The 23,017-nt window shown below is 47.4% G+C and overlaps 1 protein-coding gene across 1 annotated transcript; it reads left to right on the top strand.

The window, feature by feature from the left end:
- Window positions 1-8,621: 8,621 nt before the first annotated feature.
- Window positions 8,622-21,487, top strand: LOC307227176 (uncharacterized protein). The gene is made up of 3 exons (XM_079996403.1): window positions 8,622-8,717; window positions 11,686-11,817; window positions 17,283-21,487. The coding sequence occupies exons 2-3, from the start codon at window positions 11,721-11,723 to the stop codon at window positions 20,933-20,935; spliced, it is 3,750 nt and encodes a 1,249-aa protein (XP_079852529.1). The 5' UTR covers window positions 8,622-8,717; window positions 11,686-11,720; the 3' UTR covers window positions 20,936-21,487.
- Window positions 21,488-23,017: the final 1,530 nt, after the last annotated feature.

Raw genomic sequence — 23,017 nt, 5'->3', positions numbered from 1 at the left:
GTGGCTGGGGAGGCCCAGCCAGATGGGCGGGGTATAAATAATAAATTATTATTATTATTATTATTATGCAACCCTGTAAGGTAGATTAGGCTGAGAGAGAGTGATGGGAATGGCCGCTAAAGATGAACTGTGCTGAAAGGGCGAAAATGACTGGGTAGATCAGAGATCAAAAAGATAATAAATTTAACAAAGAACGGGGATAATTTATAATTTACTTAGAAGAACATTGTCAACAATTAAAAACATTGGCAGGATTCTAAAAAACAAACACTTAACACTTGCAATGTAGCCAGAACTATGGTGAGAACTGAGTACAGTGGTACCTCGAGCGTATTAAGAAAATATGGAGAACGTTATAAGATGCAGTTGGAAAAGAATAACGTATTGATGTTTCGCAACTTTAACCTGTTGCAGGATCTTAGCCAGACCCAGTGGAATATAGCAGAGCATACGCAGACTTCCAGAAGCAATCAGTTGCAGGCAGGAAGGATGAAGCAGGAACAAGACACTGCTACCAGTAACTTGATTACTTAGAGGTGTTTATTATTTGCAGCAGACTCTACAAGTTACTAATAGGGGACGTGGGTGGCGCTGTGGGTTAAACCACAGAACCTAGGACTTGCCAATCAGAAGGTCGGCAGTTTGAATCCCCGTGACGGGGTGAGCTCCCGTTGCTCGGTCCCTGCTCCTGCCAACCTAGCAGTTCAAAAGCAGGTCAAAGTGCAAGTAGATAAATAGGTACTGCTCCGGCGGGAAGGTAAACGGCGTTTCTGTGCGCTGCTCTGGTTCACCAGAAGCGGCTTAGTCCTGCTATCCACATGACCCAGAAGCTGTCTACGGACAGTAAAGCAGGATGAGCGCTGCAACCCCAGAGTCGTCCGCGACTGGGCTTAATTGTCAGGGGTCCCTTTACCTTTACCTTTTACAAGTTACTCTGTGCAAGATACAGATACTGATCTTAACTCTCTCTCTTGACAAACTCCAAACGACTCTCAGAACACCACTGATCAACAACCTAACGAACAAGGAAGGTCATGAGCCATCATGCCTATGTGGAGACCTCGACCAATAGCAGAGGCCCCATATCTCTAAGCAGAATAACTCCCTCTGCTCAGTCTTCTTGGCCTTCGGCCAACTTCTTAATTGCTTTTGTGGGAAGCTGCATCAAACAGCAGGTAGGCAAAAAAAACCCAGCATAACGATGGAAACCAGGGAGGGGGGGGGCAGAGGAAAGTCCAGGGATTCAGAGAATCCTATGTATACATGATTATGATTTATTTGTGATGATAAGAGAAAATTGAATAAAAATGTTTTTTTAAGAAAAGAGAGTGACGGAGCCCAAGTCACCATGTGAACTTTGTGGTGGGGGTGGTGGTACATGCCATAAGACCCTCCCTCCCTATCCGCCCCCCCCCCAACCTCAGAGCACCCACTGCTTTCTTAGCTGGCACAGGGGAAGGGGATCAGGGTCTTACCCCTCTCAGAGCCAAGAAGCCCTGCACATCCCTGTGACCAGGGGTCGGCAACCTAAGGCCCCTGGGCCAGATGTGGCCCAATCGCCTTCTCAATCCGGCCCACGGACAGTCCGGAAATCAGTGTGTTTTTACATGAGTAGAATGTGTCCTTTTATTTAAAATGCATCTCTGGGTTATTTGTGGGGCAGAGGAATTCGTTCCTCCCCCCCCCCCCAAATATGCTGGTCCCCCACATGGTCTGACGGACGGTGGACGGGCCCACAGCTGGAAAAGGTTGCTGACCCCTGCCTGTGACTTTAATTTTAAGGCACTTCTGGGTTCTCATCCCTGCTTCTGCCAAATCCTTTATTTTCTAGATTGTCTGCTGGACTCAGCCACGGCTGCTACTGTTCCGGGACAGCCTTGAACACGTTTTAATTGTTTCCTGCACTTCAAAGAAGCACGAGATGAACTTCGAAGCGGAAGGTGAAAGCGGGGGAGGCGCGTCTCCCTTGCCCGGACCGAGCACTGCCCAGTCTTCTCCTCGTGCCCAACCGAGGAATTGGCAGCCTGTCTCAGTGACGCGTCTCTGTCTCTCCGCGTCCGGGGATTCATTCCAGAAATCCCTGGGGCTCGGGGGACCTCGCTGGTGGCCTCATTTTGCTCCCAAATGTCGCGGACTTTGCAGAAATCCGTGATTCCTTTTCAATCCCTTAACGTGGAACCGTTCCCCGAGCGCGGCGGCGGCTTAATGTAATGGATCCTTGGAAACTTTTTGTGAAACAAAATAAAATAAAATTTACTGGATTTCTTTTATATATTGGGAGGGGGGAATCATTTTTTGTAGTTGCAGTTTGCTGTTTTGCTGCTTGGGGTTGTCGGTTTCTTCTCCCATTGAATCCTGTCAATGCTTACCGTTTAATTTCAAATTGCTTTTATATGTTGAGTGTGCCTCTCACATTTTTTATACAGACTTTTGTGAAAGCCAAAAGGCATGTTTTCAGTGAATAGAATAGGTGAGATATAATTGAATGTATGAATGGCTGGTATTTTGGTCTGGATGTGGAGGGTGTTTTTAGCTGTGGCCCATAAAGGAGATGCGTCGCTAGCAGCTGCTCACGTTCCTGATGTGGATTTTCACAGGAGACAAACAAATCTCAGGGGCATAAATTGGGTGGCAAATGTAAGGGAAGGCTTTGAGTCCCTGGGATTTGAATGGCACAGACCTCCCATCTCATAACAGGGAAAGGCAGATTCAGGTAGGTAGCCATGTTGGTCTGACATGGGGGTGGGGTGGGAATTGTTCAGTAGCTCCTTAGAGACTGTTATGTACTGAGTTGAATAGGATCCAAACTGCAACAGTCTGATTGGTCCTAGAACAATAGGATCCAAAAGGCAGCAGTCTGATTGGTCCTAGAACAATAGGATTCAGAATGCAGCAGTCTGATTGGTCCTAGAACAATGCAGCAGTATGATTGGTTGGCAGGAACTACCCAATCATGCTCCAGATAGAAGTGAATCCACAACCTGATTGGCTTAGAGTAGAATTCCGGAATGAGCCAATCATGTGCAGCCCATTGTGTAAATAATGTATATAAAGCAGATACTTTGAGGGGACATTCATTCATTCCTCCTCACCACTATGAGCTGAATAAAGAGCATGAAATCACTTTGCGACTCTGAGTATATTTCACTGGCGACGAAGGTGGGATCCCGCTGAGCTGACTGCCACACACAGCACCGCAGCACCGCCACCTGCCACACCGCTGCCTCGCACCGTGTATCCAGGCTTCAGCTCCGGGACACAAGGAACTCAGAATGGCAACCGACAGCAGCTTCTCGCCGTTCAACCCAGCATCTGGAGACTGGGAAGCGTACGCCTCCCGTTTCACCTTCCTCCTAGAAGCCAAAGAGGTCACCGATGAAGAAGACGCCAAGAAGAGGGCAATATTCTTCAGCGTCTGCGGAGAGGAGACGTTTGAAATCGCCCGGGCTCTCCTTGCACCTGAAGACGTCACTACTGTTCCATACAAAACAATAATGGAACAGCTGAAGGGGCACTTTTCGCCACAGCCCTCAGTGGTGGCTCGTCGAAATGCCTTCTACGCAAAGCCGCCACTGTGACCAGATACGGCGACGATTCCCAGGAGAAAACCAGGAGGAGGAAAGTGCAGAGGAGTCCCAAGGGAACAGAGGGGCAGTGAAGCTCATAGAGCACGAGGGGCCAGCAGGAGAGGCAGAATCAGTAAATACAGAGAGGACCCATGAGGCCGAAAGGACACCAGAACCAGAACCACGACTGAGTGAGCCGGTTGCGCCAGACCAAACAGCCCCATCACAGCCAGCATCCTTGGAACACGAGCCAGAACCTGAACCCCGGACCAGGGAACACCCCAGGCCGCAACGCACACGTAGGCCGCCGGCGTACCTTGAGGACTATGAATGCGACCTCCCGGGCAGGACTGGAACTTAGAGGGGAGGGGTGTTATGTACTGAGTTGAATAGGATCCAAACTGCAACAGTCTGATTGGTCCTAGAACAATAGGATCCAAAAGGCAGCAGTCTGATTGGTCCTAGAACAATAGGATTCAGAATGCAGCAGTCTGATTGGTCCTAGAACAATGCAGCAGTATGACTGGTTGGCAGGAACTACCCAATCATGCTCCAGATAGAAGTGAATCCACAACCTGATTGGCTTACAGTAGAATTCCGGAATTAGCCAATCATGTGCAGCCCATTGTGTAAATAATGTATATAAAGCAGATACTTTGAGGGGACATTCATTCATTCCTCCTCACCACTATGAGCTGAATAAAGAGCATGAAATCACTTTGCGACTCTGAGTATATTTCAGAGACCAAATAAGTTTGATCCGGGTATAAGCTTTCGTGCGCATGCACACTTCTTCAGATACCAGGGAAAGGCAGCAGCAGCAGCAGCGGCAGGTGGCGCCATGGGTTAAACCACAGAGCCTAGGCCTTGCCAATCAGAAGGTCGGCGGTTCGAATCTCTGTGACGGGGTAAGCTCCCGTTGCTCTGTCCCAGCTCCTGCCAACCTAGCAGTTCGAAAGCACAACAGTGCAAGTAGATAAATAGGTACCACTCCGACGGGAAGGTAAATGGTGTTTCCGTGCTCTCTTGTTTCCATCACTGTGTCCTGTTGCACCAGAAGCAATTTAGTCCTGCTGGCCACATGACCTGGAAAGCTGTCTGTGGACAAATGCTGACTCCCTTGGCCTGAAAGCGAGATGAGCGCCACAACCCCATATTCACCTTTGACTGGACTTAACCATCCAGGGGTCGTTTACCCACCTTTACCAAACCCTTGGATCCCTCCTGTTGCTAACAGCCGAGGGGAAGAGAGAGGGAACCTTCAGTACTCCCAGAGACCGCATGCTGAGCAGGCCCAGCCCAGCAAGCAAGGCGGAGAGGAGAGCTTAAACACTCCTTTTGTACCCAATAACCCAGGTGGACCTGGTGCAGAAAGAGCTTTTAAGCTCCCTGCCTTGCTTGCTGGGCAAAGCCCACTCTGCACTCCAGCTCTGAGGAGCTAAGAATGCTCACACCAGATCCTGTGGGTGTCAGAGTTAGGTCCCTGAGGGCTTTTGGGATCTGGGGACACTGGTGACCCTGGGAGCTGTCCTCCTTAGATAGCTCTTTGGCCGTGCTTTTCTGCATGGAGCAAGACTTTGGGTTTCAGCTTCAGACTTCAGAAGGTGAATTGCAATAAAAACTTTTCCTCTCCCTATTTCTTTAGCCCCCTTTTCCTACTTCCCAGCAAGATGGCTTAGCTGGAAGAGAAATTATTATTTTCTCCAACACACACACAGACACACTCCTGACCAGAAAACCCTAACCAGATGTAGGCTGGGATGTATTTACACTGGTGAAATCTCTCCCTTTCTGGGAAAGGCTCTGGCTGGGGAGAAACCTCCCTTACAACTGGCCTTGACCGGCTGTGAAATTGAGCTTCTTGTGCCTTTGTCTCTTCCGCTTTCACTTCATTTGGCAGAGCCCAGTTTGAACCCCCTGCACTCTCCCCATTAGACCCAGCCAAATCTTGAAGCTGCCAAAAGAGAGAAGAGCAGGGCAGAGCTTACAAGACAAGGCTGCTAACATTTGCTCCTATTCCTTCCTTTTTTTGTAGTAATTTAGATAAATGTGTTTTTAAAATGTGAGGAAACGCACACACAATGCCAGTGTCCACCAGGGCTGATGAACCTCAACACAGGGCAGCAACTGTAGCCCTGCAGCAGCAGGACCCAGTCTGGCCTGGCCTCAGGCTGTGCCCCTCACTGGCCCTGCTCCATGCCTCCCACCCCAAGGGCTTTTTGCCTTCCTGGAATATGTCCCTGGACTGTGATAACGTTGCAGTCCGCTATCAGGGTGACCAAGTGTGTTTCAGTAGCACCAGACAAATGGATAGCCCAGTGTCATCCAAGAATATCTGGAGTTGAACAGCCCCAAGCCCCAAACACTCATGTGTTTTCCCTCACAGAGATGACTTCACAAGAGCCAGAGAGTTGGAACTGTCTTTGCATCCAAGGAGGGCTTCCTTCAGAGGAGTCTCCTTATCCCACATTCAAGGAGACCAGGACCACACCTGATGGGGCATTAGGTGCCTCCAGCACCCAGCTGTCCATCCCACCACAGAGATGCCTGTGATGTTCTACCAGGGAAGCTCATCCTAACCACCTTCCAGCTTGTCAACCTCCTTCTTAAATTGTGGTGCCCAGAACCGGACACAGTATTCCAGGTGAGGTATGACCAAGGCAGAAGAGAGATGGACCATGACCTTCCTTGATCTGGACACTAGACTTCTGTCGATGCAGCCTAGAATACCATTAGCTTTTTCAGGCTGCTGCATCACAGTGTTGACTCGTGTTCAGCTTTGCTCCACCAAGACTCCAAGATCCTTTTCACATGTCCTGCTAGTGAGCCAGGTGTCCCCCATCCTATATTTGGGCATCTGGTTCTTCCTGCCTAAGTGCAGAACTTTACATTTGTCCCTATTGCTATGAGCGCAGCAGCAGCCTGCCATGGAAGGGTTCACAGGGCATGTGGGCTGTGAGGGGGCAGTTCTAACATCTTTTTTCTAGAGAGAAAGCACTGCATTTACTGTTGCGGTGTACTAGGTTCTGAAGTCCTCAAGCCCTCCTTGTCTCTCCCAAGGATCCTCTGAAGACCATGAAATCCCCAGAGACTCTCTCAGAGCAAGTTGGCCTTCTTGTCAGGATAGGGTCACTTCTTCCCTGAAATTCACCTTTACTGTTCCCTTTTGGGCTCCTGCTTAAAATATGCTTGTCAGGCAAGCATCTCTGGACGCATAAATGTAGATGTGTTTTAGTCTTGTACTGTTAATATTAACATTGCAGTCCGCTATCAGGGTGACCAAGTCTGTTTCAGTAGCACCAGACTAACCATAGCATCCTAACCATGAAAAATTGTTCCCATAGCAATTTCCACGAAGCACAACTCTCTCTTTCAGGCCCTCGCTCCCTGTTAGAAAGGAAGGAGTCAGCTAATTCTCTTTTTGGACCACAATACGCTCTGCTGCTTATGTCCTGCACCAGACTGGTGACTGGAATGTCATGGAGGACCCTCTGAACATCTGCAACCATCATCGCCCCTTTTGGAACTGGTTTCAGAATAACACTGCGGCAGAGGCCACAAGTCTTTCAAAAATCTCATACAATATTGAAAATAAATACCTCAGCAAAATCTGCTCAACTGAGGAAGGAAGTTGAGAGGTTCCTCCAGGTCAGCAGCACTTCGTGGAAATCAGTCTCTTCCTCCTGAGTTTTAAGGGACCCCCCCCCCCAAGTCTCATAAGAATGTAGAAAAGAACATAAGAAACCCCCCTCTTGTCCAATCCTCTTTTAAATAATAATGATTATTATTATTATTATTATAATTTATTATTTATACCCCGCCCAAATGGTCCGCATCCTCCAGGCGTGCTTGGAGTTGTTCAGCAACCACCCGCTCAAGCACCTTGCCCAAGAATGGGAGATTTGAGACTGGGCGATAGTTGGTCATACTGGCTGGTTTTTTAAGAAGCGGTTTAATGACAGCCTCTTTCAGCGGATCTGGGAATGTTCCCTCACAGAGGGAAGCATTCACCACCCCGCAGAGCCCATCGCCCAGCCCTTCCCGGCTCACTTTTATCAGCCAGGATGGGCAAGGATCAAGGAGACAGGTGGTCGGTTTCACTTGTCCAAGCAGCCTGTTCACATCCTCAGAGATAACAGATTGAAATTGACTCCATGTGGTGAGAGCCAGTGTGGTGTAGTGGTTAAGAGCGGTAGTCTCGTAATCTGGGAAACCGGGTTTGCGTCTCCGCTCCTCCAGATGCAGCTGCTGGGTGACCTCGGGCCAGTCACACTTCTTTGAAGTCTCTCAGCCCCACTCACCCCACAGAGTGTTTGTTGTGGGGGAGGAAGGGGAAGGAGAATGTTAGCCGCTTTGAGACTCCTTAGGGTAGTGATAAAGCGGGATATCAGATCCAAACTCTTCTTCTTCTTCTTCTTCCATGTAACATGACTAGACAGGTCTCCAGCCATCTAGGTTTGCTGCCATCACTGCCTCCCATAGGACCAGATAAAAGCTGTTTCATGTAAGAGCACTTCTGCGCAGAAGAGATGTTTTAAAAATAGAAATATATTGGTACCTCAGGTTAAGAACTTAATTCATTCTGGAGGTCCGTTCTTAACCTGAAACTGTTCTTATCCTGAGATACCACTTTAACTAATGGGGCCTCCCGCTGCCACCGGGGCATTTCTCTTCTCATTCTGAAGCAAAGTTCTTAACCTGAGGTACTATTTCTGGGTTAGCGGAGTCTGTAACCTGAAGCATCTGTAACCCGAGGTACCACTGTACTACAAACGTGCCTTCGGTGGAGAAAGGGAGGCTGCATCCTTTCCTTTGGATCAATGGAACCCAAAGCGCATGGGTGCCGCATGGAAACAGCGCCCCATGAATGCATGTACTCCCTATTGCAGGGGCTCAACCTAGAGGCTTTTGAGGGCAGAATGCTGAGCACTGCAGCTAGTTCCCACAATCTCTCGGCTTCCCTCTCATGCAAGGCATGTTTTTTGCCTACACATAAACTTTCATTATCAACCAGATAAAAGGAGAAGTGGTCTGTGTGCCTTGAAACAGACTTTTGCCAAAAAGGAGACGCACATCTTTTGTAGGTTTCCTTAAGACGACGCAAAAAAATCTTGAGGCTAACAGGAGATTCCTCTGATTTCTACAGCCTTGGTAAGTAGCTGAAAGGCGGAGGGAAAGTATTGCTTAGAAATGCTCAGCGTCTGCAGCAGATCCTCTTGTGTGACGTCTGTTATCCATTCAATTTGGGATACTGAAAGAGGACACCAACAGTGTGGGGCAATGGATAGAGTGCTGGACTAGGGACCAGGAGACCCAGGTAAAAATCCCCACTGAGCCATGAGGCTCACGGGGTCAGCCTAACTTTCCTTCCAGGGTTTTTGTGAGGCTAAAGGGGAGACAGGAGAAGCATGCAGACCGCCTTGCGCTCCTGGGGGGGGGGGAGGCAGCAGGTAATTTTTTTATTATTATTATTAATTTCATTTCTATACCGCTTTATATTTTTTAAGAAAAATCTCAAAGCGGTTTACAGAATATTAAAACAGCAACAAAACAATCTGAAGAAAGTCAAATATAGTATACAGTCAAACCAACACAATTAACAGAAAACTAAAATATTATCTTAAGGATTTCAAAATAAAGACACTTGTGGAATATTTTTTGTAAATATTGTTATATAATAGATAGATAAGGGTAAAAGACGCAGTAAATTTAATCTTAAAGATGGAATCCATGGAGGGAGGAAAGGAGGTCTAAGCGTTCGAAAGAACTCTGTATTGCAATGTTGGGAATCGTTTTGTTTTATATGTATACCGGTAATTTTTTTTCAAAAACTCATTAAAAAAATTATAAAAAATAAACTTGCATTTTAATGATTGCAGCTGCAGCTAGGGCTGAGAGATATCTGGTTTCCCACATACACCACCAGCTAAAGATCGCCATACACCAATAGATCACAACATCTGAAATAAGGATGGAGCTACCTATGTAAAGACATTGGCTGGCTTCACAGTTTTCCCCACATTGTGATCTTTTGCATTACACACATGCATGTCATGATTGCCAGGTCAGAAATTATGAAACCGATATCACAATAGGGACTTCAAACCCATTTTGGACAATATATGGATATATCTCCCAGCCCTCGCTGCAGCAGCGTTTTCCTGCAATGTATGTTTGCAGGAACTCTGGTCTTGCTGAGAAGCCAGGCGGGCAGAATCTTGCTCTCTTGGGCACTTTTTTCAGGGCAGCGCGTAGCTAGAACTACAATTACAACCTCTCCACCAAACCTACCTGACAGGATTGTTGTAAAGAAAAAATGTACGGGGGAAAGGGTCGTGTACAACACTTTCAACAGATAAATGGAATGAAATATGATTTTAGCTGTAAGATGCCTTGAGTCCCTGTCAGGGAAAAGGTGGGAAAACATCATCATTATCAGTGTTTTTTTCTGGGGGTATACAGGGGTACACATACCCCTAAACATTTTGTGAATCTTTGTACTTTTGTCCATTTACTGTTTTTATTTCCCCCAATTTGAAGTATAAAAAGGTGATTTTCTTGAGTCAAAATGAGAATACCCCTAAACATTTTTTAAGAAAAAAGCACAAATAATAATAATAATAATAATAATAATAATAATTGCTCTTTTCCTGAAAAAAAAGAGGTGAACACCTTCCTTTTTCTCTTATAATGGCAATGGTGCCCACCTGAGAAGTGCAGGTGATTCTGGCTGGGGGAAAAAGCCCTGATGATGATGATGATGATATAAACTGTGATCATGATCAAGAACATACCAGAGAGTAAATCCTATAGAACTCAGTGGGACTTAGTTTGGAGTCTAAATGCTTCGGATTCAGTTGTAAGGCTGCCCATTCTTGACCCTGTTACCTGGGAGTAAGCTCCACTGAGTAGACAGTGTCAGGCTCCATTTACAATAAAGGAACCAAGACTCCCTGCATTTCCCAAGACTTGCCTGGCTGCTGAGGCATTGCAATTGCAGAATGCAAAGTGTGACCTTTTCCTTCAACGTTATAGGAAGGGCTTCATGCGCCAGATTCATCATGCCAACGCCAGGGCCCTGATCCAGATTGCTCCCCGGCTTTAGTAGAAGAGAATCACAGAAACATACAGTTGGAAGAAACCGCGAGGGTCATCTTGTCCAACTCCCTGCAACGCAGGAATCTTTTGCCCAATGTGGGGCTTGAATCCATGACCACACACACACACACACACACACACACACACACACACTTTTTACTGTTTGGATAGACTATATTTTCTTCAGCCTCTTTCAAACCACAGGCATGAGCACACTTTTTCTTTTCTCCTTTCTCAAAACTGGCCATGTTTTAGGTTCATCAAACCAAATACAAAGTTGTTGAGGTGCGCATGCATGTGCAAACATGGGGAGGGGGTGTCAAACGGAGCCTTTGACCCAGATGAAAGAAAGTCTAGCCTTCCAAGGGAATTGGTTCCAATGGAACTGTCAAGCAGTTCTCACCCTCACAAAGTTACTTTATAATGTTTAGCCAGAATCCTGTCATTTGAATCCTCTGGTTCAGTCCTGCCCTCTGGAGCAGCAGAAAACAAGCTGGCTCCATCTGGCATCTTCTTGGATAAAGGTAAAGGGACCCCTGACCATTAGTTAGGTCCAGTCGCAGACGACTCTGGGTTTGTGGCGCTCATCTCACTTTACTGGCCGAGGGAGCCGGCATTTGTCCGCAGTTTTTCCGGGTCATGTGGCCAGCATGACTAAGCCGCTTCTGGCAAACCAGAGCAGCACATGGAAATGCTGTTTACCTTCCCACCGCAGTGGTACCTATTTATCTACTTGCACTTTGATGTGCTTTCAAACTGCTAGGTTGGCAGGAGCAGGGACTGAGCAACGGGAGCTCACCCCGTCTCGGGGATTCGAACCGCCAACCATATGATTTGCAAGCCCTAGGCTCTGTGGTTCAACCCACAGCGCCACCCGCTGAAATAAGCATCTTATTTCACTATGCAACATTCCCCCCTCTTTTTGGTTCCAGCCTTGCTGGCACCCCTCTTGATGGTGTCGCTAGTCCTCCTCGTGCTCCAAAGTCTGCCCTGGCTCCTTCACAGCTTCTGTTTCTTGCAGGGAAGTGAAAGCGGGAGAGCAGCATGACCTGATCCATGGCGGGAACAGACAACACCATTGACATCCCGGCCCTGGGCCGCCCGTTCCAGCTGGGAATGCTGTACGACTGCCGCAAAGACTCCCTGATCCCAGGTAAAGCTGGCAGAGAGATGGGGAGATCACTTTGGGTGGGACGTCTGGGGCAGAAAATGGTATTTCATGTGGCATACGAAATACGGGGAGACTTCGGTTGCATAAATGCCCCCACCCTCCAAAAAGGATCCTGGGAACTGTTTTCTACCCTCACAGAGCTACAATTTCAGCACCCGTAACAAAATGAAGTTCCCAGGACTAGATTTAAATGTATCTGTCAGGGGCTCAGGAGCAGAGGCACAGGGGAGAGAGGAAACGGAGAGCGAAGGGGAGGAATCTGAGGGCAGCGTAGGGGAGTATGACAGTGGCCCGAGAGATTCCATGAGCTTCTCCAGCGATTCAGAAGATTCCCAGAGGGGGGCGCCGATGGCCAGGGCAAGGGGGGTCCCAGGGGGGACACACCAGAAGCAAGGGGCCAGCGGGGACTCCCAAAGCAGCAGCGGGAGATCAGGACCAGTTCCCCCACCAGAGCGGAGTGGGGGGGAAGCGTCCCATGAATCAGGGCCAGCGTCTCCTCCAGTAGGGAGAGAAGATGAGTCAGGGCTGGCCACACCTCTATCGCAGAGTGAGGGAACGGAGGGGAAGTCAGGTCCAGCTACCCCCCCCCCCCGAGGGGGGAAGCAGTGACAGGAGCAGTGAAACGGTCAGGAGAAAGGTTGCCGGCTGGGCGCGCGCACCAAGTTCAAATGTACAGGCGCGCGGGACAGCAGGTAACCCGGATTGGGAACCAGGTCCTAAAGCCCGCCGGAGGCAGGGGGAAGACTCAGGGGACTCAGCGTCAGAAGAGTCTAGAAAGGGCAAGACCCCAGCGGACAGGCGGACCCAGAGGAGGAAAGAGCAAAGGAAGAGGTGGAGCAAGGCTAGAGTCTTAAACTGGTGTCTGGGGGGAGGAGATTCAGACGGAGCTTCAGCGGTCTAGAGTTTGAGACGTAGAGCTGCGCGCCGCGGCTTTGGAATCGAAACTGAACTTCAATAAAGACTTTTGTATATAACAAGAACTGGCGTTGGTCCTTTGTGAGCTGGGACCTGAGGCAGCTCTGACAGTATCGTACAGTGGTACCTTGGTTCTCAAACTTAATCTGTTCTGGAAGTCCGTTCCAAAACCAAGGTGTTCCAAAACCAAGGCACGCTTTCCCATTGAAAGTAATGCAGAACCGATTAATCCATTCCAGACTTTTAAAAACAACCCCTAAAACAGCAATTTAGCATGAATTTTACTATCCAGCAAGACCATTGGTCCATAAAATGAAAGCAATAATCAATGTACTGTACTATAAAATAAATAAGACAGTATTGTAGATGATAATAATAATAATAAAAACTTTTTCTTACCTGCACTGATGACAGTCATTGTCTGGATGGGGGACTTTTATTAAAAACAAAAACACAAAATAAATAGCAAAAAGAAAAGCGCCAATCTTAATCTGTTCCAGAAATCTGTTTGACTTCTGAAATGTTTGGAAACCAAGAAGCAGCTTCTGATTAGTGCAGGTGCCCCGGAAACAACAGCAGACAGCCACATCGGACGTTCAGCTTCCGGGAAACATTCGCAAACTGGAACACTTACTTCTGGGTTTTTGGCATTTGGGAACCAAGGCGTTTGAGCACCAAGATACCACTGTATATGTCTCACTTGCTCAATTATTTGTCCATTTAGGAACAGGGCATACTATGTCTATCTCCGTTTCTCTTTTCAGATTTAATTCAAAATAATATTTTAGGGTCTTTTGTGCTTTCTCAATAATTTTCTGATTTTCCAATAGTCCTTCGTTCATTTTCCACCTAAACGATGAATTGTCTGTCCCTCTTAACTCCATTAAAATTGAATTATGATCCGAAAGAGTTTTTGGCAAAATCTCTACTTTTACAGTCCTTTAATGTGTAGTTTTTACTGTTTTATATATCATGTTATAGGACTGATGGAATGGTTTTGTTGATAGTTCTGTGACCCGTTTATAGTGAACAGTGATCTTAGGAATAAATGAAATATAACAACTGCAACTACAGTTAGACTAATTGAAATGAATGGAGCTCTTAACCATGCCTAGTTTGGGCTGAGCGATGTCTGGTTTTCAACATCGTGATATATCACCAGCTAAACATGTAGTTGGTCAAGGGAGTCATGGGTTCAAAAAGGTCAAAAACCTCTATTTTCATGAGAGTAATATTGGAGGGTATGGTATTTTCACTGGAAAAATGTTGGAGGGGGTGCAAATTATTCCAACAAACCAGTGTTAGTGGCAAGATGCATCACTTATGATGATGATGATGATTGTTTATTAAATTTGTTAGTCTTTATGGTCTGAAGCTCAACATCAAAAAACGAAGATCATGGCTACTGGTCCCATCACCTCCTGGCAAATAGAAGGGGAAGAAATGGAGGCAGTGAGAGATTTTACTTTCTTGGGCTCCATGATCACTGCAGATGGTGACAGCAGCCACGAAATTAAAAGACGCCTGCTTCTTGGGAGAAGGGCAATTACAGGCCTAGACAGCATCTTGAGAAGTAGAGACATCACCTTGCCAACAAAGGTCCGTATAGTTAAAGCTATGGTTTTCCCAGTAGTGATGTATGGAAGTGAGAGCTGGACCATAAAGAAGGCTGATCGCCGAAGAATTGATGCTTTTGAATTATGGTGCTGGAGGAGACTCTTGAGAGTCCCATGGACTGCAAGAAGATCAAACCTCTCCATTCTGAAGGAAATCAGCCCTGAGTGCTCACTGGAAGGACAGATTGTGAAGCTGAGGCTCCAGTACTTTGGCCACCTCATGAGAAGAGAAGACTCCCTGGAGAAGACCCTGATGTTGGGAAAGATGGAGGGCACAAGGAGAAGGGGGCGACAGAGGACGAGATGGTTGGATAGTGTTTTCGAGGTTACCAGCATGAGTCTGACCAAGCTGCGGGGGGCAGTGGAGGACAGGAGTGCCTGGCGTTCTCTGGTCCATGGGGTCATGAAGAGTCGGACACGACTAAATGACTAAACAACAACAACAACAACATGTAGCCCAAGGCAACTCCAAGCAACTTACAACCAACCAAAAGAAGCCCAAACCCAGGGGGGTATTAGCCATAGAAGCTAGTGGCGCGGGGCACCAGGGTTCCAAGTTCTGGAGGGCGCCAGGGAAGAGGCGGAGGCTGGACGTGGCGCCTCCTGGCATTAGCTCACCGCCTTTGCCATGCCGAAGCAGAGCCACGCCCGGAGCCTCCGTCTGCCATGGTCACCATGGCACAAAGCGGCCAGCTGAGCCACTCGTTGCCTCATCCAGCCTCTGCCTCTTCCGCACCAGAGGAGCCGCCCTCCAGCCGCTGCCCACCTCCTACAGCTGCGCCAGCAGCGCTGATCTCCCTACAAAACTCTGGGAAACAGTGGGGGAGGGCCTGGAGGGAGCTTTGCACCATGGCACCAGATATGCTTAAGAAGGCCCTGCCCAAACCTCACAAAGATACATGAAAAACAATAGGGAACGATACAGTTAAAACACCCCCCTTTTAAAAGGCCACAGACAGTTTGAGACCAAATGCCTGGTTATAAAGATTCTGCCTGGAACCTAGAGATATGTAATGATGGTGCCAGGCAAGACTCCCTGGGGAGAGCATCCCACAAACTGGGAGCCACCACAGAAAAGGCCCCGTTCTTGTGTTGCCACCCTTGGGACCTCTTGCAGAGGGGACACACAAAGAAGGTTCTCAGGTGATGATCTCAGGGTCTGGGTTGGCTCATTTGGGAAGAGTCGGCCTTGAGATCCTGTGGTCCACTTGCTTCCATGTGGGTTAGCTGTGTTTGGTGGCTTCCTGCTGTTGACGCTGCCTTTCCTACCTTTGTTTGGGCACCCAACTCAACAGGCAGGCAGGTGGCAGCAATGGCGGACCTTGGGGTCTCAAATTCCAGCGGCACCCTGTGCAAGAATTTGGCGGCCCCTCTCTTGTGCTCCATTCTAACTGGCCATGCTCCCCTAAACTTGCCTCTGGTGGCAGAGGGGGCACCTCAGTGGGCCTCAGCCTCTGCCTCGCTCGAGGGGCACAAGAGGTTGGGCCTCCTGCTGGTCGAGGCCTCCATCTGAGGTGCCTTTCCCTGCAAAGTCCTCCCATCAATTGGTGGCCTCACCAGTTCCCAGGATTCTTTGAGGTAAGTCATGTGCTTCGAATGTGCTCTGTGCAAACTGAGCAGCATTTAGGCTCCCAGAACAACCTGCTCTTCCATTAGGTTTCTAAGGGGCTACAAGCAGCATAGGGTTCTTCTAGGTTCCTGGGTCCCACTACACCTGTGGATGCAAACTTCAGGAATCATCTTTCACCTGCAAAAATGTCCCAGGGTGGTCACTTTTTGCTCAAGTGTGAACAAAACCTTGCAAAACCTTACAGGGAACCAGGCAGAGGGCCTTCTCCATAGTGGCACCCGCCCTGTGGAACACCCTCCCATCAGGTCAAGGAGAAGATATCTGAAGGCAGCCCTATTTAGGGAAGTTTTTAATGTTTGATGTTTTATCGTGTTTTTAATATTCTGTTGGGAGCCACCCAGAGTGGCTGGGGAAACCCAACCAGATGGGAATTATTATTATTATTATTATTATTATTATTATTATTATTATTAGCATATGCTAAAGAGAAAGCACCTCCTCGCTGCCCTCCATGTGTGGTTTGTATAGTTTTTTTCATCATATATTGCTCACTTCCTACCAGAAGAGAACCACCACTAAAAGGGCTTTAGATATTTCCAAGGGCTCGGGGAATTTTTCTGCTCAGGCTTCGGTAAACCTCTGATTTCAAAGTTCTCAGACAGCAGTGGTGCTTATCGAAAAGGTCTTCTTGGTTGAAATAGAAGATCAGAACAGGGAACAGGAGAGAGGTTCCCTGTGCTCACCTATGAAGAGAAACAAATCCATCTTCTGAGAGCGTTGAAGGTGGCAAATCAGGGCTCATCCATACTTTCGCTTGACCTGTATTTTGTGTATAGATCCCTGGGTCCGAGAGCTTTTCTTGTTCTTTGGCAGCTGTGACTTGCAAAAGCCCATCTCAGCCACTAACTGAAGCTCAGTTCAGCACAATCTCTCTTTGCATCTAATCCATGCATCTAATAAGATCTGATTCAGCGGCTAAGATCGGGTTTTTGCAATTACAGCAATGGAGCAACGAGAAAGTTCTCAGACCCTGGCGGAATTAATTGGCACACGATACAATTAAAATAAAGGTCAAGGGAAAGTGTGGGCGAGACCCTGAATCATCTCTGGTCAAACAGCTTAGGAGTCATTTTGGAAACCTTTACAAAGCTGCGCAAAACTGCTCAACCGGGGATGATAATGGGAGAAAAGAAATGTGTGCCCCATCCTGGGCAACGATGGCTCTATGGGGCCACTTTTAACTCAATTATTTCCCTATGCAGACTTAAGCGTTTTGGATAGAGGGGCTCGCTATTTATCTGAACATCAATAAAACCTTGTGTGGTTGTTTCTCTGTTTGATTCCAGGAATCACCCTTTGGGACCAAGACTCCCTTCAGAAGGACCTGGATATCAAACCCCAGCCCAAGACGGAATCTGAGATCATTGCTTCCGACTCCATCGATGATAAGGCCTCCGCCCTCAATGTCTCAGCATCGCTCAAGGCCAGCTTTTTGGGTGGAATGGTTAAAGTGGAAGGGTCAGCCAAGTACCTTCAAGACACCAAGCAGTCCAAGCAACAGGCCAGAGTCACTCTGCAGTACAAAACAACCACCAAGTATTCACAGCTGACCATGAGCCATTTGGGAATCCAAAATGTCTCTTACCCAGCAGTTTTTGACCACGGCACAGCCACCCATGTTGTCACTGCCATCTTGTATGGAGCCCAGGCTTTCTTTGTGTTTGACCGAAATGTCTCTTCTTCCGAGTCCATGCAAGACATACAAGGAAGCCTCAAAGCTATGATACAGAAGATGGTCACTATTGAAGGCGAGGCAGCCCTCCACATGAATGACCAGGAAAGAAACCATGCAAGTCAGTTCAACTGCAAGTTCTATGGAGATTTTTCTCTGGAGAGCAATCCAGGGACTTTTCAAGACGCCATGAAAGTCTACACTGCTCTGCCCAAAATGTTGGGTACCAATGGGGACAAGGCTGTGCCTGTCAGAGTTTGGCTGTACCCACTGACCAAGCTGGATCCCAAAGCAGCTAAAATGGTGCGTGAAATCAGCTTAGCACTCATCTATGATGCCCAAAGCATCATGGAGCAACTGAGCGAAATCGATATGAGATGCAATGATCTGGCTACCAATCCCATTGCTAGCACCTTCCCAGAAATAAAGTTGAAAATCAAGAGATTCCAGGATTTCTGCAAGCAACACAGGCAGACTTTCCAGCAAGATCTGGCAGGAATCTTGCCTTTGATCCGGGGAGGGGCGAAAGAGGAAATAGTTCTGGCAGACATCTTAACGTCCATAAATCAATCACCCTTCAATGGCCAAAGACTCAATGAATTTTTGGACACCAAGGAACGAGAGATAAATATGGTCAAGTCTTACCTTGATATCCTGAGCGGGTTAGAAACCATCTCCTCCCAGAATAAACTGGAAGAGGTAGTGCTTAACCACCAGAATGAATTTGTTGTCTCATTTACATTCACCTCTTTACATGATAAGGAACCATTTTTAACCAGCTTACAACACTTTCTTCAGAAACGATCAGCAGATCATACAGGAGTCCAAAATGCACCAGAGGAGTGGAAGGCCTGGTTTGAGCAAAGAGAGAGAACCCGAAAAGCTCGGAAAGCTGCCAAATCTATTATGCATTTTGCCCAAGTCAATAAATCAAACAGGAAGACCCGGTTCCTTGTGGCTTCTGTCCCAGATCAGGACAACCCAGGAGCTTCCATTTACCTCTATGAAGATGGGGAGATGGTCAACAGCAACTTTGAGCTGCCCTCAAAACCTCTCCCTCCCCTGGTTGGCCGAACTGGACATGACCATGTGCAGCTGACATTTCAACCAGCTGAGTATGGGAGGGCTGCAATCTCCAGCTATCAGGTAGAATACAAGAGTGCAGGAGAAGGAAACTGGAAGATTGTGAATACAGACAACAGTCAGGAGACATTCCACGTGAAAGGGCTGAGCGCAAACACAGAATACCAGTTTCGATACACCGCTAGGAGCAAACCAGGACTTAGTGAGACTAGTGATTTGAGTAGATCTGTACAGACACTTCCTACCAGCCCTCCTGGGAAACCAAGAGAGAGAACTGTAGAGTCTTCCCAAATCAGTCTTGTCTGGGAGAGCCCAAAGGTCATTGGAGTTGATATAAAGGAGTACAAAGTGGAGTACAGGGGGCTGGTGGGCGATAAGGACAAATGGAATGAAAAAAGAACAGGGACAAGAACAGAGTCCTGTCAGCTGGATGGGCTGAAGCCTCACAGAACCTACAGACTCAGAGTCTCCGCTGTATGTTTTGATGGGGCTGAGAGTGAGCCCAGTGAAGAGACTGAGATTTCCACAGCAATGGAAGAAGAAAAAGAAGAAGGGGCAAATATACTAGCTCGAAAATACCTCCAGGAAAGCACCCTGGTGGAAGATGGGCAACCATCAGTGTATGTACTTCCCCTGGAGGCCACCTCAGATCGATCGGCCTCCGTCCAAACATACCAGCTAGGAAAAGAGAACATGCAGGTCCCCAACAAAGTAATTGTGATGATGGGGGCAACAGGGTCAGGGAAAACCACTCTTGTCAATGCCATGATCAATCATATCCTGGGTGTGCAATGGGAAGATGATTTCCGATTCAAACTCATTCAGGCTGAAAGTCAGTCCTCAGAAGTGACCGCCTACATAGTGCACCACCAAAAGGGTTTTGAAGTCCCTTATTCTCTCACTTTCATTGACACTCCAGGGTTTGGAGACACGGGAGGTAAGAAGAAGTACAAACAGATAACAAAGCAGATCCGGGAGTTTTTCTCCACCCCAGGAGGAACGGATCATGTCGATGTCATCTGTATTGTACTTCAGGCCTCCAGTGCTGCCTTAACTCGTGCCCAGAAATACGTCTTTGACTCTGTGCTCTCCATTTTTGGGACAGATATAAGGAACAACATCCAGATCCTGATCACCTTTGCAGATGGACATTCTCTTCCTGTTTTGGAAGCCATGAAGAAGGAGGATGTGCCATGCATTAAAGATTCCAGTGGTAGCCCAGTTCACTTCAGATTCAACAATTCAGCTCTGTTTGCCAGCAATTCTGAAGAGAATGGAGGGAACCTAAATCCTAATGACAAGTTCTGGAAAACGAGCACTGCAAGCATGAAGACATTTTTTGACATGTTAAGCTTACTAGACAGTGAAAGTTTAACTCTGACAAAGGAAGTGCTCAGGGAACGGAAGGAGCTAGAAGCCATCACAGAAGGGTTGCAGCCCCAAATCAGAGCTGCCCTTGGAAAGCTGGAAGAGTTGAGGAAGACGAGGCAAGCTCTGGAGGAACACAAGTCTGAGATGGCAGCCAAAATAAACTTTGAGTTTGAAGTAGAAAAATCTGTGCCAGGGAAGGAAGACATCTCTGCCGCTGGAAGATTCACAACCAATTGCATGAACTGTCACTACACCTGCCATTATCCTTGCCCGATCCGTAGAGATGAGGGCAAGCGCCGTTGTGTAGCTATCAATGCAAACACGGGAAAATGCAATGTCTGCCCTGGCCGCTGCGTGTGGAACATGCACTTCAATCAGAAATACCGGTTTGAATATAAAGTAACAAAAGAGATTAAGTCCTATGATGAGTTGAAGCAAAAGTATGAAGACGCCTCTGGAGAGGCGATGACCCCAGAGAAGGTGCTTGGAAATCTCAACCAGGAATACAAAGAGGCTAAGCAAGCCTTAGAAGACCTCATCCAGAAATCATCTCAAAGCCTCCAGCGCTTGCATCAAATTGGGTTGAAGCCCAACCCACTCTCCACCCAAGAATTCATTGACCTGCTCATCATTTCAGAAGAGCAGGATCTGGAGCCCGGATGCCAGGAGAGAATCCACTTGCTGAAGGAAGTGAGGAAATCTGTTGTAAACAATGAGTGCCCTCTGCTAGTGGATCAAGATCTGTACGACCCAAGTGAACAAGAAAAGTCCTCCTCCCTGCGGGCCAGATTTAGGAAGTTTTTTTGCTTCTGATGCCCATCTGCACCCGGGCATCTGGCAGCTGTTACCAAGTGTTTTAAATAAGGGAGTATTTTCTAAATTGGCGCACACACCCTCTGATTGCTTTTGGCTATCAGTAGTGATTTCAAGTTATAGGGCTGTTAATTAGACCAGAGTTGGGATATGTGTGTGTGAGGGGGTGCTGCCAGATTATTCACGCTGCTTCTTGTCCGGCTGCTTCTCCCCCACCACCACGTTTGCTGCTTTAGCTAAATTTGCACTATTTCCTCACCTGGCTTTGAGGTCTGTCACCTGGCAGGTGACCAGGGGCTTTTAGGTAGGTACTTAAAATGCTTTGCGCTTGGGCTACTGACACAACTTTGTATCCACATGCTGATTTATATGTAGAGGTGAAAATCTGGGACTGTGAGGAAATTGAGATGATGGTTGGCTGGGGAACACCCTGGTGATGTGCTTTCCGTCATGCCCAAGTGCCCTATTAACCAAAATTAAAATAAAATAAAGTAAAATAAAATAAAATAATAAGGGGAGTTACTCCCAAACTACAACCTTACTTTTGCCTAACCAGCATCTCATCTCCTGGAACAAAACTCTTAGAAGGTAATCCTTTTGGCACTTCCATTCCCATCAGTCCCAATTGGCAATGGTGACTGGGTTATCGGGTTGTGTGGTGTTCTCTTCTGTGGGGGGAGGGGAGAACATCACACAAGGAATGTGAACAGGGCCTCATATACTGCAGGAGGGTCCTTTGTACCCATCACAGCATAGGATGGTGGTTGGAAGTTGTTCTCTCTATGTGCCTTCAATTTTTTGATATTTTTTCCCCTTTGAAACTTCAGCTGATCCAGAACATCCCAGCCTAACAGTTGACTGGAGCTACTTAGCTGGGATATATGCAACCCCTTTGCTGCAACTGCTGCATTGGCTCCACATTCATTTCCAAGTCTAATTATAAGTGAAGGTTATAACCTCGGAAGGTTATAACCTTAAAGGGCTTATGAACTGGGGAGGCTCCCCTCTGCATTCCGCCAGAATAAGAGGCAAGATTGCAACCCCCAGAAAGGCTGCTCCAGCCCATTCTCTGCTACTCATCTGCAAGATGACACTCACCTTTGCTCTTCACTTCTAGGCACAGGCCTGGGCTCTCCAGGTCTGTGTCTGAACTCTTTTTCTTTGTTTTGCTCCGCTACTTTCCCCATGAAAACCCACTCTTTGCTGCTGAATCGAAACAAACAGCCGCCAAAGGAAACCTTGAATTGCCGTTTGCTCCATTCAATAGTGAAAATCAGGTTTCCCTGGGGGAAGCTGTGGGGGGCAGGGGGAGTGCTTGGAAATGAACCAGGAAAGCGTGGGCCTGTGCCTAGAAATTGCAGGTCAAAATGTGCATAATCCCAAAGACGTATTGTGCCCTAGCTGTGTATTTAACCTGCCATATTTGATCTATCCTGAGACAGGGTTTTATTGCTATATTCTGCTGTTTTCACTCGCTTTATTCTTTCTGATCATTTTCTTATCAATAGCCATGCTGAAAAAAAGAGATATAAACTTATTTAAATAAATAAGAATGCAAGAAATACTGTAGCATCATCTTAGCCCTTGATATAACTGCACTTGCAGAAATGCTATCCTGCTACTGCTTGTGCCAGTAGTACCTTCAAAGGAAGCCCTGGATATCTCAGCTTTGCTTTCTCCGTTTACACTAATGAAAGATCCTTCAAATAAAAGTTGATCTGTTCTTTAAAAACAATCTCTGAGGTGTCTTTGGGTGGCGGGGGGTATGGCGGAGACATACGAACTTATGACACTTCCTAGCACAAAGCAAAACCTTTGCTCCATCTTTCCCTCTATTCTCTAATCTGTCCAGCAGCATCAGAACATGAGATGAGCCTGCTGGATCAGGCCAGGACCGTTCTCACAGTGGCCAAGCACGTCCATTTCAGGAAACCAGCAAGCAGGATTCGAGCACCAGAGCCCTCTCTCCTCCTGTGGCTTCCAGCACTCCAGGGTAGGGCTGGGGGAGGAATCCACATCACTCACCTTCATAAGTGTGTAGAGTTCCCAAAGCAAGGGAGGATTGGACTCTGATTAATAAAA

The sequence above is a fragment of the Podarcis cretensis genome, assembly GCF_951804945.1.
Source record: "Podarcis cretensis genome assembly, chromosome: 12".
NCBI classification, from domain to species: domain Eukaryota; kingdom Metazoa; phylum Chordata; class Lepidosauria; order Squamata; family Lacertidae; genus Podarcis; species Podarcis cretensis.
Note: the sequence above shows the minus strand (reverse complement) of the source record. Positions and strands in the feature narration are given on the sequence as shown.